Below are 16392 nucleotides of genomic sequence, written 5' to 3' on the forward strand. Positions count from 1 at the left end.
GCTTTTGGTGTACAGCTGGTACATGCACAACACAGCCTGGCTTTCTGGAGTTAAAATAGGTGTCACAGACTGCAAACAGGTCAACTGCTGCAGACAGATTTGATGTCAGATAACTACTCTGCTCTGTACAAGGACAACACAAAGAAACACTGGTTCTTAAGGGGCATGCTGAGGAAGGTCTAAAGCATCACATCCATATGCATGAACTATAAGACGTTCATGCAGGGCAAGTTTTGCCTGCTTTCATGTGTCTGTTTATCATTAAGGTGAAGGATCTGATTGCCATACTGAAAAATTCTTCCTTCTGTGTGACATACAGAATTAAAATCTGAATCGTGACTAATACCCATATTGAATAGTTTGATTCTGTGGCTACAATGAGAAACAACAAAAAACAAATAACAAAAGAACAAATACTCTAACTTCAAAGGATTTGATATACATTGCAGAATACTTTGCTGTTTGGGTCCACCTTCCAAATACAAATTCCAATTCTGTTCCACCCTAAGATCCCACAGGTCCTTAACACAGCATGATAAAAAAAAAAAAAAAGTATAAACACACTCTCTTCCTGGACCACTGCAAAGCATAATCCACACCAAGAAAACAAATCTCAAATTATTACAAGTAAACAGGCACAGTCCTGGTATACAAACAGCTATTTGCACAGGCTTGATTATAGAACATGCCTTGATAACTCATAATTATTGTCATTATATTCATCTTAGGAGCTTGTTTTCTGAGGCAAAAGAGGCAGGACAGCAGATCCTGAAGATGGGAAGTGTATGGTATATGGCACCGGAACTGTTTACTACATAAAAGAATGGTCGCTGTCTTGATCCAGTAACCCAGCTGAAGGCAACTGTGCTGCAAAAAGAACTCTTTGTCGCTAAAGAGCTGTGCCCTCTGAAGTCTTCATGCTGACAAAAACAGTAAAACAGTCTAATCCACCTAATGCAAAACGCTGATGTGGGCTGATGTCTTTCATAGAATCACAGAATCACCAAGGTTGGAAAAGATTCCAAGACCATCCAGTCCAACCGTTTACCTACCACCAGTATTTCCCCACTAAACCATGTCCCTTAGTACAACATGTAAACATTTCTTGACACCTTCAGGGTTAGTGACTCCACCACCTCCCTGGACATCCCATTCCAGTGCCAGACCACTCTTTCAAAAAAGAAATTTTTCCTAACATTCAATGTGATGCAACTTGAGGCCTCTTGTAGTAGTGCTTGTTACGTGAGAGAAAAGGCTGACCTCCACCTCACCACAGCCTCCTTCCAGGCAGTTGTAGACAGTTGTAACATCTCTCCTGATCCTCCTCCACCCTGAACAATCCCAGTTCCCTCAGTCACTCCCCATAAGCCTTGTGCTACAGACCCCTCACAGCTTTGTTACCCTTCTCTGGACACACTCCAGGGCCTCAATGCCTTGCTTGTACTGAGGTGTCCAAAACTGAACACAGTACTCAAGGTCTGATTACAAAAGAGCCTTGAGCTTTTTGCATATGCTAAAGCCAGTATTTGCAGATGAGAAGATGCTGTCTTGCTGGCCTAGGAGCTACAATAAGAACAATTTCAGACATCAGACATACATTTGATTAGTAATAACAGAGATTCCCTCAATTACACGTGGTCAGAGGGAGGCATTGAGCTGTAAATAGCAGGGTAGCCAGACCAGTTATAAAGAGTCTTTCCCACTGCAATCAAGTTAGAAAAACGTTCAGGGTTTTTATGGAAGGGCTCTGCTGGGTATGCTTTTTTGCAAGTTATCTGCAGCCTTGCTATCTTTCTAAAAGCTCCCTCAGGAACCTCACAGCTTTCACTCTCTAAAAGTGTCGAGGAACACACATTGCAAGCACATCTAGGGACTGCCAGGGGCCGGTCCTTTCTGCTCTTTCATTGTTTTCATAACGAAACACGTTCAGAAAAATTTGCCTGGAAATAAAATGTTACTGTCAGAGCATACAGATGTCGGACATGGGAAACAAAAGGCTGAGCATAACCACCGGCCAACCATTGCCATGGTGGCACGCCCAGAGGCGCCCACCACCAACCCCCTGGCCTCCAGCCTTGGGGATGAACAGGGCTGGTAATTAAATGTCCTACGTGTTGGTGACCGGCTGACCAGCGTTCTCAGCTCTAGCAGTGCGGATACAGGCAGCTGGCCGTCACCCTGCAGATCAAGCTTTCTCCTTCCCGTCTGCAATCCCAATCCGATTTCTTTTTTCATCGATTTCCGACAGCAGAAACCGAAGACCAACGCTCAGGGCTCTCTATTCCCCACGACTTGTCCAGCACCAGTAGCACAGCCCGGGCAACGCCCACAGATGAGCGCCGAACCCCTCACCCAGCCGCACACACGCGCGCTCTTTTTGCCTCGCCCCAACCCCGCTGCGAGCGCCGGCTCGGCTCCCTCCGCTCTGCGCACGCGCCAACCGAAGGGCGGGGGCTGTTTTCCTCCTCTTCCCCGCTGCCGGCACGGCTTCGGCGCACGCGCGGAGCGGCCTGCGAGGGGTGAGCGCAAAGGGGCGGCTGTGCGCGCAGGCGCAGGCGGTGTGGCCGCAGCCCGAGTGGGGAACGTCTGTCGGTCGGGGCCGGGCGCGCCGACGGGATGGACGAGGACGTGCTGACCACGCTGAAGATTCTCATTATCGGCGAGAGCGGCGTCGGCAAGTCCAGGTGAGGGGCTCCGTGCCCGGCGGTATCTCCGCTCCGCTCGGCCCGGGCCCCCGGCGCCGCGTTGGACACTCCGCCCCCACCTCCGCCTCGGCGCGGCCTGGGCGCGGCCTGCCCGGCGTTGGGGGGAGCTTCCTCGGCCTCTGCGGGCCGGCCCCGCTCGGTCTGCCGGCCTCCTTCTCTGGTGTTCCGCCCGGGGGAAGAGTGGCGGGGCCGCCTGAGCCGAGCGGAGGCGCGGCCGAGCCCTGCGGACCCTGACTCGGGGACTCGGGCCTCCCTGCGCCCTCTGAGCCTTTGTCGTCATCGTGCTGTGCTTACTCATCTTCCTCCTGCCTTGGGGTCGAGCCTCACGTGTGCTCGTGTAGTCGCACACACGTCCCGGTGCTGAGGGAGAGGATGGGGGCACTAAAGTACATATCGAAGTCGGTCTGCCGCTGACTCCTTTTGTGCTTTCCCAAGTCCTTGGGGCTGGTGTTTCACAGCGCTGTCACATCTTTTGTTTAAGCTGCTTTCTTTTGTCTTTTTTTTCCTCCTTATTTTTTTGATAGTGCCCTAGACCTTAATAAAATAAGTGATTTATGAATGTACGCCATCTGGGAACATACCACGTTTCTTATGTTGATTATTACTATTTTCTTGTGTGCATGGCCCTAAGTAACCTGTAAGTTGCTAATGGGAGAAAACAACCAACACCCTATTAATTATAAATCTGTCAGCCCTCCTTCGAGTTAGCTGCTGAATCAACAGCCCAGTGTGGTAGGCCTCTCGTGACAGACATGACTTGAGATTCTCTTAGTTGAAGAAATCTACCCTTTTGTGTGTGGATATGTGACACGCAGTGCGCACAAATGCATAAACAAACATTCAGAACTTTATTTCTTCAAAACAGAAGAAATAGCTGTTTCTTGATTAGAATGTATTTGATGCTGAACTTGGGTTAGTTTGACATAGCATGTGGTTGAAGTCCTGCCTTCTCAAACAAATGCTGTACAGCTGGACCCTGCAGCAGTGCTGTGCTTTGTAGAAGACATCTCTCTTTGAAATAATGGTGAAATGAGGGATTGGCAGAGTTTAGCTCTCCAGGCTTACAAACTGATGTTTTTGTTCCAGTAGCAGTATGAGGGTTCCATATTTTGCCTTCTTTAGAGAATTAGTTCTGGTTGTCACTAAAATAGCTGCTCTTAAATAGCGTCTCCCAAAAAGTAAACAAGGCTTTGTTTTGTTTTCCTAGCCTGGAAATGAACAGAAACTGTCAGTCATAGCCAGCAGCTGTCTGCCACATGGCGATATTTGCTCACCACAGATGAATAAGGTTACTGATTAAAAAAAAAAAAAAAAAAAAAAAAGAAATAGCATACTAAGAAACTTTGTCTTGCCAAAATATTTACATTTGGCACAAGTGCTGTGGCTTATGGGTACTTCTAGGAAGGACCCTACTACTATAATGTGGGAGTAAATTTTGCTTGCATCTGGTTTATTGGTAACAAGCATCTGTGGATAGGGAGAAATGTTGTATATGTTAAAGCTGTTGTGTACAGAAATGATACAAAACTGTAAAATGATTTGGAGTTATTTCTGCTGTTCAGTGCCTGTGTCTTTTTCTAATGGGTGTAATCCTTATTCTGCTGCATGCCTAATTCCAGGAATTATTTCTTACATCAAAAGCTGACTTGGAATTTTCTTCCCAAGCTTACGGAAATACTCTGTGAGACAGTGTGAAACTGAGAGAATCTTGCAGTCATACTGAGGCCTGGGAAAAGAGGAATAGAAGCAGATCACCTGGCTGTTAGGCAACCAATCTGACAGCTTGAGTGGCACTCCTTCAGGAACTCTGTAATGGTTGTATAGAAAAGGGCTGGGCTCTTCTGACATAGCACGACTACTGTATTATTTTGTTTCCTTCTTTGTTTTATATTGCAGGGTAAGGATGGGAAAATGAGATGTATTTTTCTTTAGCTATGTAATCTTGCTATTACTTTCAGATGTGTAATTTATAGGCTTTTGGCAAGCCGTGAATATGCTGCAATAACTAATTCTTTTTTTTTTTTTTCCATCAGCCTTCTGCTGCGATTCACAGATGACACATTTGACCCAGAACTTGCAGCAACAATTGGTAACTATGTGCTGATGTTACCTGAAAAAAAATTTACACTGACTGCAGAATGAAATAGCAGTTTGTTTAGACTTGCCAAACCAGTAGAGAAGTTCAGTCATGTCTGTTATTCTGTGAGGAAAGAATGATGTGCATACAGTTTAGCATGTAGTAGTAATTAGTGTATTGTCTGTACTGGGCAGTAGTCATCCCCTTTGTGGTAAAATGTATCCTTGGCTGGGAAAACAGATGGTAAATGTCATCCCTGGTGAAGCTGTAAGTCGTGTGTGGGTAGTGGGAAGCTCTAGTACAACAATCTGCCAATCTCTTCTAGCAGTTCAGGCTAAAATGGAGTTGTAACAAACACCGTTAAGTCTCCCTCGGATTTATTTGAAAAGTAGCTGTGAAGATGTTTGGATAGTCCAGAACTCGTGAGTAATACGATATTTGGGTAGCTTGAGTGTTAAAAATACTTCAGACTCTCCATTAGAGAATGTCAGCTTTTGCAACTTGAATAGTACTGGAGTGTGCTAGGCACTGTGTAGCTTCTGTTTTTCCTGTACAGGGAAGAAATTACAATGTGTCTTATGTTTTTTCTAGTTACTAATCAGTTCCTTGGCAGCTAATACTATTGAAAAATATTGAAGAGAGCCATGAAACTGGAGTTGGGGAACAAAGGAGTGAGATCATGACTGTGTTGATGTGATGCCTACCAACAGGGAAATTAATTGTGTTGTGGAAAATGGTGCAGGAATGCAAGATATCCTATGTAGAGAGTTGCATCATGTTCTTAGAAGTTTGATTGTGCTTCCTTTGGTGGCCATCTGTGCCACATTAATAGCTGAAGTAATGTAAAATAAAAGTAACTTCTCTGTAGAATGCATTTCAATTCTAAGATGTTTTGTACTTCCTCTACAAAGTTCTGGTTGAGGATTCTGATTAGGAGCAGCCAAATTTAGGGGAAAAAATGAATCTAGGTCAGCTTTGTCTGTTTGTTTAAGAAGTCTTCAATAATGTTAATAAAATACAGGAGCACTTTTCATGTGGAGCATTGAGAAATGTAGTGATAGTGAATTCAAGGCAAGAAAAGGCTTAATAAATAGCATTACTTCTCTGTATGGCTTCTGCTGGGTGTGGCTGCCGTGTGGGAATCACTGCTGTAAGCATATTAATGTTGGGGAATGATCATATGCAAAGGCAGTAAACAGGCATGTGTTGCTGCTGAGCACTGCTGAGGCTTTCCTATAGGTATTGTATAACTTCCTGAGAAAGTGTCAGGGGTGTTTTTTTTCCAGCAGATCTTAGAGGTGCAGTACTGTGTGCTGGCCCAATTAAAACCAGCATGCTGACCTCTTCAGAAATGCAGGGGTTGGAATTTTATTCTGAAGTTTTTAAAACTTCACGAAAGACTGAAATTCACTTCTGGATGGAGATGTTTTCAGAGTGTCCCTAACTCAACTTCATATATCTGCCTGGCTGGGCAATGACAACATTTCAGAGTTGGTATTGAATTTGTAAATGATAGCTTTTGTGTGCCATCAAGCCTGAATACAGTGCTTCATCACCAAAAGAACAATTTTAATTTGTCCCAGAAAGGACAAAACGGTCATTTAAGCTGCTTCTGTTTTCTTTGACAAGTGTATGCCATGAGGAAATAATTGCTGGGTTGTGCACTGAGGATGCACGTTAATTTGCTTGTTTTAAATAAAAACAATAAAAGTTCAGGTAGCATTGTGCCACTGTTTCCATTTTCAATTGTGTGATGCACAAATCAGTATCTTATCAGTTTGGAGCTAAGTATATTGAAATCACGCATTGTGGTTTGTGACATTTGATTGCTGGGTAATAAGAAGCACACATTTCCACGAGTAAATGAAACTGTATTACAAGAAAAGTTAGTCATGGCATGCATTACTGCAAGCTCACTGTCAGACCATGTAAAATGTCAATCTCTGTCAAGAGCCCTTCTAGTTGAAGGGCTGTGGTGAGCTCTTTCCAGAGGTCTTTTCTTCTCTGGACTGAATGAGAGCAGCTCCCCCAGCCTGTCTTTGCAGGGGAAGTCCCCTAGCTCTGAGCATCCTCATGGCCCCCTTCTGTACCCCTTCCATGTCCCTGTTGTGCTGGGTGCCCCAGGCCTGGGCACAGTGCTGCCCGCAGAGCCTCATAAAGGCAGAGCAAAGTGGGGAAAAAATCTAGAATAGATGCTGAAAGATCCTGATGTGATTCCTTTTCTTTGGGATTTGCCGCGCTGTGCGGCAGTAGTTAAGGTTTTGCAGCATGTTGTGTGGAACACTTGTGAGATAGCAAATTACTGTGGATTTTTTTCCCCCATTTAAATGAAAAGGGAACAAAATCTGGGTTGTACTTGTGTGGTTTTTTTTTTTTTGTTTGTTTGTTTTTTTTTTTTTGTGTGTGTGTGTGTCTTTAAAGCAGCTAAGCTGCAGCATTTCCACTTTCTGACGAATGTGTTACTGAGAGGCAGCCTTTCAGCTCTTAGGACAGGCTTTGTTTGTAGAGATGAAGTATTCGGGGGTGAATTCTTAGAGAATTCTTCACTGCTACAGGACACATCCTGGATGCGAAATACCGGGGTTTGCAAGATGGTGAGATGACAAAACATTTTGTGAATCTTTACTTGAATGTTTTTTTGAGTTGATCAAACGCAGTTTCACTTCGAGTTTGGGGATGGAAGTACTTTCTACTGGGACTGCAGAGCACCACGCATTTCCAAAATGTGTGGATCGACTACAGATAGTGTTATCTTTCAATGTCATCTGCTTACTGACTGCTGAATTGGGTGAGATGTCTTTGGCTTTTACTTAGAATAAAAAATGAAGAGAGAATACTGGGTTAAGGTTGGCTGCAGCAAGGCTGGTCTCTTTCCTGTTGAGACACGAGGAAAAGTGATCTTTGTGTCTTGCACAAATCTACAGCTGCTGGGCACAATATAAACTTCAAGCCGTTTGTTTGCAGGGTTTTTATTATTTAGGATTTACTAATAATCCTGCAATATTCGCAGGAGTATAAACTGATTCATATAAGTATTTTGGCTTCAGTAGCTTCTGCAGGATTAACCATGTCTTGTTCTTCTTACCAGGTCATTGTCCTCTTTGTGTTCTTTGGAGGCAGACTTGTTGCAGGGCTTCATCTCATGGATCAGATTGTGCCCCACCATTTTCTGTAGTCCTCACTGCTTTTGCCTGTCTCCTTGCTCTCTGTATGAGAGATTCTAGATAATCATGAAATGCAGTCCTTATTTCATAAGTGAAATTACACACATCTCTTAGCTTTGTAGCCTTCCTTGCACTTGGAGTCCTGCAGCTCCCAGATGCCTGGCTTCTCAGTTACCTTTAACACAGATAACGTGCTCCAGCTGACTTTGCACTTGGTACAAATACAGGTTGCCATGGTGGACTAAGAGCAGCGGCAGCATGAAAAGGACAGAACTGTTTCTTGCAGACTGTAAGTCTGTAGTCTGTTGGTGTGCAGTGCTGGACACCCGGGCAGTATGTGCCTCCACACACGAGTACAGTATAGGACTGTGCTCCCTTGGTTTTGGCTGCCTCCTAGAGTATGGTGGAAAGCATTGTCAGCTTTCTGTTGTCAGGGTGACAAATGTCAACTCATCTTGCAAGCTTAGAACTGATACTTGTCACGGGAACGTGTCTACATTTCACTGATTCACTTACAGAACAGAAATGCGCTGTTTGTTCTCTTTAACGAACAATTTTCTAGAGGCCTGAAGTTTTCTACTTGCTTTCTTATATTATTTTTAAAAAAATATTTGTCTTAAAACATTTGTGTCTTAATCGCTTGAAAAGATATATTTTAATGTGCTTTTTTTCTCTTAGCAATCAGTCTATAACACATGCAGTTTATTCACTATTTTAGTGTCTTAATTTATACAAATTGCGTGTGCGAATTTTAAACATTACCTCTTGATTTTAAGCTTATCAGCTAGGCTAACTTAAAGGTGCATGTGTACTTTCCATTAAGTGAAAATTGCAGAATAGACACGACGTTTGGTCTGTTAACTTAATGGGAGCACAATAACCTAGCTTTGAAACACAGTTGATGCTCTAAAGGGGAAAAAAGTCCTTCTTGAAACTGCTGTGACATGCTTTGGATTTATGTGAAGTATCCGATAGACTCGTAACACCTACAGTTATGGATTTTAATATCAGATTGATGGGTGCATCTATACTATTAGCAGTCAGACGTTCTAGCTGAGCAATGGTGATTTTCACAGTTCAGGGAAAGAAATACAGCATTGCTGTGGAGGAGGAGATTCTATTAGTGTAAAAGTTACTGCTGAATGCTGGAAAATTGTTGGGACAGGGTGTTCTTTAGGACCAAGTTGTGGCAACCTGCTAGCATAGCAGCCTGCTGTGAATTAAGTTCTATGAACTGGTGTTTAAAAGATGAAAAGCTAGTGGTGGCACTTCTTTTCTGTGAACATAACTGTAGAATAATGTGCCATACTTGTGCATGGCATAAAGCTTTATATTACTGCTTAGTTGGGGATTAAGTGTCTTTGCCACTGGAAAATTATATTATACTTCATTTCAGAGCTGCTGGCTGATGGGGAGCAAAATGAAACATAACTGTACCCGACCTCTCCCTCACTTGTATTGCCATAGTCTTTAACTTTGTCCTCCTGTTGTTGTGTGTAGCTTTTCTTGGCGAAGTGATAGGCTCTTAGCTCCCATATATTAAAAACAGAGTAATAATAAAATCTTGATGTAGAGGTTGATTATTCATATCGACAGTAGAGGTGTTACCGTGATGTCTGTCTGTGTCTCCATCGTTGTTTGCAGTACTTGAGTCCCTAATGCTGCTGGAATCCTCACAAGAGACATACTCCATGTTCAAATAACCTGGAGCTTATTTGATGTGCTCTCGTTAGAGCAATTAGTGTCATCTAACATTGTTTGTCACAGGATAGAGGTCATGTGTTAGATCAGCCCCTGTCTGTGCTAGTCTACCTCTGGCTGATCATGCTGATGGGACTTGGTCAGAATGTTACAGATGAGCTTATTTGCTCTGTTTCCCTGCCTTGCTACTGCTTCCTTGTTTATTTTGAAAGGATGTTGTTCAAGGTCAGTGATATGCTCAAGAACATGTCTTTAAGTAATGAATTGAAAGTTAATCCATTTGAATTAAAACTTGAATGCTTGTCATAGAAAGTGTACTTTAATGTTGGCATTTTTTTCCCTTATTTCTGTAAAATATTTGAGTCAATGACCTAAAATGTCATTGGACTTTTACAAAAACCCTTCAATAAAACCTTGAGAGTGTTAAGAACAAAGTGTGGAAGTAACCAATAGAACTTACTGCTGCTTGTTTTATGAGTTTGATTTTTTTTCTTGTTTTCAATTTCCAGAACACATGAAGTATATATTTGAAGGAGTAACATTTTTTTTCCTTCTCCAGGTGTGGACTTCAAGGTGAAAACTATTTCAGTTGATGGAAACAAAGCTAAACTAGCAATATGGGTAAGTCTTGTCTTGTTCTTAATGTATTGCTTTGTTTTGGGAACGGTGATGGCTTGTGTAAGGTGTAACTTGTATTGAATCATTTTATGTTTAACAGGACGGTAATTTGGAGGCGTGGGGGCTTTAGTACCTGAAGTCACTTACATTTTTGATATGTGAAGTCTGCAGTATGTTTACTGCTCAGATAGATTAAATTATGCTCTGAACTTCGATAAGGAATGAGCACTCTTAATAGCTGTGGGGGTTTTCTTGTTCTCTTTGCTAAACTGTTGGCACTTCAAATTTGAGGATGTAAAGTTGAATTTAATTTAAAACATACAGACTTCTTTCAGCTCTGTCATGGGATGTTAAATTGCATTTACCCTGGGTCTTTGGACTGAGATGTTAGATGTGAAGAACATCTCTACCACAGATTTTGATGCTTGCTATAAAATGTTTTAATAATTAATTTAATAATTATTTTATTTTTATAATATAATATATATATAATATATAATATATATAATTTTATTTAATATTATATAATATATATAATATATATAATATTATATAATATATATAATATATAATAATTTAAATATAATTATTTTATATAATTAATTTAATAATTAAATAATTTAATAAATTAAATAGTTAGTAATAATGATCTTAAGACACAGTTACAGCTGTGTTTCTGGCTGGCTGCTGCCTGCTAGCTGTAGAACAAATGCTACAGCAGAAATAGTCTAATCGTTCTCTAATCCAGTTATTCACGGCACTTGACAGTTTAAATGTGTTTCCTGGGACAGACTATGCAGAATCTCAAAGTTAATGTGAGTGAAACAACAGAAGCAGATGTAAATTCAGTTATTCAGATTGTTGCGTATACTAAATTACTCTGAGTCTTATATTGTGTATTCTGTAGGATACCTGAGAGCTAAAATAGATTCTGCTCAAATTCTGAGTAACAGAACTTTTTGGATGGCTTTTTAGGATACTGCAGGTCAGGAGCGGTTCAGAACACTAACACCCAGTTACTACAGAGGTGCACAGGGTGTTATTCTTGGTAAGTACAGCTTTGCGTGCAATTTTGAATAAGTTGATGGTTTTCTCATGCATTGGAGTACTGACTCACCTAACCTTTCTATGCTGTCTAATTTATTTTGAAAGCTTTTTTGTACCTTTGTGTGGAACAGCACCTATACTAAAAGATCTTGCATTTTGTCTGGCTACAGTGTAGTCTGTCTCACAGGTCTGAGAAACAGGGATTGTGCATGAGTTTAAAAGCTGCTGCTTCTTAAAGGGATATCTTAGAGCTCTTTAAAGCTTCCTCTGATTGGAGACATTCTTGAGTAAACAGTTATTGTCTCCAGTCCAACTGCTTAATTTGAAGTAACCTGTCAACGAGATTTCCTGGTGGGTTTTGTTTTGTAGGTACTGTTTTTCAAGTTCCATTATGTTCCCCATGTAGGAAGACACTGTCAAAACATGTCTTAAGTTCCTTAGGTGTTGCCTCCGAACTTAACTTAGTATTAAATGCCTTAAGAGTAAGCAAGCACTATTTGGGAGTTAGGAATCCTCTACTATTTCTTTGTTCAACAACTTTCTAGAAATCAGACTGTTCTTGCAAGTGAAACTGTTGTTTTGAGTGAAATGAACTGTTAATACTTATTTACATATGGGGTGGGAGAATGAAGGAAAAAGATTTTTCAGAGCTTGAAATGGTCATTATAGGTACCAGTGGCTCCTGAAATTTAGATCTAGGAAGTGTAACTGTTAGTGAGTCTCATTACTTGTACCTCATATAAAATGCTACATAAAAAGGAATGCTAATAAAATGCTATATAAAAAGGGCATTAGTTGTCAGTTTACTTTCTTAGCTAAAAATGAGGAGTGACTGAAGAAATTGTGGCTGTTTGGTCTGGTGGAAGCTGAAGGGAGACCTTGTTAGTCATATATAAATTGCACCATGGAGGATGTTTGTCTCAGGTGTCTTAGAGATAGAATGCAAGGAAACATTCTCAAATAATGCCAGGGGAGGTGGTTAGATTGGGTATTAAGAAGGATTTCTTCACAGAGAGGGTGATAAAGCATTGGAGTGGGCTGCCCAGGGTAGTTGTGGAGTTCCCAGCACTGGAGGTACTTGAAATGTGTGGACATGGCATTACAGCGTGTAGCTTAGTGGTGAGACTGAGGAGATCGTATTGATGGTTGGACATAATGATCTCAAAGCTCATTTTCCAACCTAGATGATTCTGCAATTCTGTCAGCACCATAGCAATGCAGTGTAAGTAACACTTTACAAGTGAGATGCTCAGTGCGGAAAGTCATGACATCCTCTAGGTGTATCTTCTGTAGTGATGTATGTAAGTATCCTATATCTGTGGTTTGCAGACATGGAATTCTTTGAAGATAATGGTCTCTATCTTATAAACCAGAATGTCTAAACATAACTGAATCTTAGAGTTGTTCTGCATTTGTATCATCAATGGTTGGAGCTGGTGAATGAAATCTAAATTGGATTCCTGATTTTGATTTGAAATTGATTTTTCTAATTCAAAAAACATAACTTTTGCTCTTGTTCTAATGTAGTAATCTTGGAAAAAATATTGTGAAATAATATTATTTATATCTTTCAGTTTATGATGTTACAAGAAGAGATACTTTTGTCAAGCTGGATAACTGGTTAAATGAACTGGAAACGTACTGCACGAGGAATGACATAGTGAAAATGCTTGTTGGAAACAAGATTGATAAGGTAAAAGTGGTTCAACTGCACTGAATGTTCTGCTAGTGTATTTTGCTAATAATACATATTAATGCTGTCTTGTAGGAAAACCGTGAAGTTGACAGAAACGAAGGTCTCAAATTTGCAAGAAAACATTCCATGTTGTTCATAGGTATGTTACAGATACTTGCAGAGATTTTACTTGAGTTTTTGTTGGATGATGAAAGTAGCACTTCTGTAGGACTGAATTTTTATACAAATAAGTCATGTTTCTCAGCTGCAGTAGGTGCAAAGGTAAGTTACACCCATCTTCTATAAATCTGTCTCTGTGTCTAGTGGTCTAGCTTAACTGTCAATGAGTATACTTGAGAGCTCTGTAAGAATTAAGGGTGGAATACAAGATTGACTGTATTTTGACAAAAACTGTTATTGCTTAGAGGTTCTGCCTGGTTTCTTATAACTGTCAGGTTTTTTTTTTTTCCCCTTTAGTCCAGACCTACTTGCTGAGTTACAAACAGAAGCAAGATGGATCAGGGGAAACTGGTACTGACAGCCAACTTTCAGTATAGCAAAAGAGCTGGTACTTGACAAACCTACAGTAGAAATGGAATGTAAAAAGAAGTGGGAGTGTAGTTAACTTGTAAATGGTGGGTAGGATGGAATAGTGACTGTCCTGACTGGAGGAAAGATGTTGGTCTCATTTTGCTGTGAGATGGGTTTAAAATTGAATTTAAAATGTATAGTGAATTGATTCTTTATGCCCAAGTTTGTTAATCCTTTCATGTAAGAATCAGCAAGAAGTACTTTATAGGATGGCTCAAGTAGCAAAGCAGTTCACTGATGTGCTCTGTGTTCCTCTGTGACGTAGATATGTTCCTCATCTGCAACTAATAACATGTTTTTGTTTGGCACTTTGCAGTGTTTTTGGTGTTAGAGTCATATGTGAAAATTTAAGAAGCTCAAAACTGAGGTGCAAGCTGTGCATGGAATATAAAAGGAAACGTAAAACTTAGTATACATGTGTTTGTGTGACTGTACAGAAGAACAGGGAAAGCCTTAGTGGAATTGAATAGTTGCAGATGGTTTCTGTTTGCTGTCATAATGCACCCAGTGAGCAGTGTTTTGTGGTTTTGATGAAAGAAGTATTCCTGAATGAGATTACCAAGAATTCTGCTCAGTGCAGAAGAAATGAGACCCCTGATCAGTTTTTAACAGAATAGTTTTATCATGGAGGTTGATCCACAAACCTACAGCATGGAGTCCTTTGCTTCTAATGATAGTAGTGCTGCAGTTCAGGCAGCAGAAAATTTTCCAGTCTTTCTTTTACTGAACTGCTTTCCACAGCAAAAATAAATGTAAACTGTAAGTCTCCATATATTCTAGTGACATTCAATCTAAAAGTTCTCTTAATAAAGCAGCAACTAGTGGGAACAAACATCTGCATAACTGCTAATTATGATGCTGCTACATGTTGTAAAACACGTTGTAAGTCTAGGTGTTAGGTTAAGACTTTTCTGAAAGAAGAAGCACTGAACAAATTATTGGCAGCAATGCTAACATTGGACTTCTTGTGTCACTTTTCCAGAGGCAAGTGCAAAAACGTGCGATGGTGTACAGTGTGCCTTTGAAGAACTTGTTGAAAAAATCATTCAGACTCCTGGACTGTGGGAGAGTGAGAGCCAAAACAAAGGTGTAAAATTATCAAACAAGGAAGAAGGACATGGAGGAGGCGCTTGTGGTGGATATTGTTCTATGTTATAAACTTTGGGAGGCTTATTCTTTGCGTATTTAAACAGATAGTGACATCTTTCTGTAAATAAATCCATTAAATGCTATTTTTAGGGACCTTGCAGTTTGCACATACTTGTTTTGTATCATGGCAGTGAACACTTGTAGGAAAAATGTTCTGCAGCTTTCCCAGTTTGAGAATGTTATGGTAAGCATGCCCAATTTGCCATCTTCAGGTTTTTATAAAGTAGCATAAATAATGTGCAGGAACAAATGCACTAAAAGTTTTATGATTATATACATCCATCATGTAAGTATTCTAAACAAATCCATCTAACACATGCACATTACTACATTGTCTGCTTTCAGTCTCATTTTTAAGTACTCTGAAATTACAGAACTGCGTAGTGTACACAGACCTTGGAAACAGTGTAAGCTATAAATGTAACATTTCATCTCTTCTAGTAGATGCTTTTTCAATATTAAAAACAACATGATTATACAGTTCTTAAGTAAATCTGAATTTTTATTTCAGCTGAGCTGTCAAAAATACAAATTGGCACAGGCCATAATTGATATCAGCACCTTCTGGAAGAGATGCCGTGAAAGCTTCCTTTGCAAAGCTGAGGGATGCCCTTTTTTCTTTTTAATCATCACTTCAGTTGATGGCTTAACTGGAGTTTTAATCCTGTGATATTTATATACTAAATTTGTGGTACTCTTGCACTCTAGGTTTTTATGATGCAGTCTACTCTAGGCCTGCTATAGAAAATCTTCATTTTTGGCAAGGAGTCTAAATGACATCTTTGTTCTTTCATTGTGGATCAGTTTGCCACTCTTCGGTACAGATGCCTCATTTTCTTAAATGTTTATAACTATCTCAAACTGTAGCTCACTATGGCTGTGAAGATCTGTATTATGTCTGCTTTGTGTGGCTACCTGTTTGGAAATAAAACTTCCTATCACAGACATTAAATGGGAAGCTCTGGGGCTACTGTATGGAAAATACTATTACAATGAGTATTCACTTGAATTAACTGTATCAAAGCCAATGGTTTGTTTCAGAAGACTTGTATAGACTAATAAATTTTTTTTCCACAGTATTCAACTTTTCTAACCTCTTTCTATTGTAGAGTTGTATATTTTCTAGCACATGCAATTTAAACAAGGTCATTTCTTACAGAGAAATTATTTCTGATCTGTGAAGGACAAGACAAGGACGCTGTGTTGATTTTTATTTTTTTAATAATCACTATAGTGCAATCAGTAACTGAACTTTGGGCAACTTCTTGTAAATACAGCGAATGACTGCCTTTTCTTACTGCAAGGTTTTGTGTACATGTCAGCGTACATGATCTGTATTTTGCAGCAGATCTTGGCTGCTTCTGTTAAAATACACTTTTCTTCACATGGAAACTGCTTTCTATTCTGTTGTACACTTGCTTGAAGACAATATCAAAATTTGGAGACTTAACCACACTAGTTGTTTTTACCAAATATTGTATCTATAGTATTGTTGATGTAGTAGAATAATTTAAATATGTAAATGTAATTGTTATTAAATACACATACATATTATATTGAAGTGTTAGATTTGTATTACTGTTTTATGATGCAGAATGTGGGCTGAGCATATCTTACTGTTAGTGTTGAGGTCGCTGATTCTTGTTTAGTGTAGGTTAGTAGCAG

The 16392-nt window shown here is 40.2% G+C and overlaps 1 protein-coding gene across 2 annotated transcripts; it reads left to right on the plus strand.

The window, feature by feature from the left end:
* Window positions 1–2616: 2616 nt before the first annotated feature.
* On the plus strand, window positions 2617–14736 carry RAB18 (RAB18, member RAS oncogene family; the record flags this gene model as incomplete). 2 transcript variants are annotated; one of them, XM_079538339.1, is made up of 7 exons in its annotated part: window positions 2617–2684; window positions 4739–4794; window positions 10207–10268; window positions 11241–11313; window positions 12887–13005; window positions 13081–13147; window positions 14561–14736. In XM_079538339.1, the coding sequence occupies 7 exons, from the start codon at window positions 2617–2619 to the stop codon at window positions 14734–14736; spliced, it is 621 nt and encodes a 206-aa protein (XP_079394465.1). The 2 variants fall into 2 exon arrangements, with proteins under 2 accessions (XP_079394465.1, XP_079394466.1); XM_079538340.1 differs by lacking the exons at window positions 11241–11313; window positions 12887–13005.
* Window positions 14737–16392: the final 1656 nt, after the last annotated feature.

Source organism: Tetrao urogallus (genome assembly GCF_951394365.1).
Source record: "Tetrao urogallus genome assembly, chromosome: 7".
Taxonomy (NCBI): domain Eukaryota; kingdom Metazoa; phylum Chordata; class Aves; order Galliformes; family Phasianidae; genus Tetrao; species Tetrao urogallus.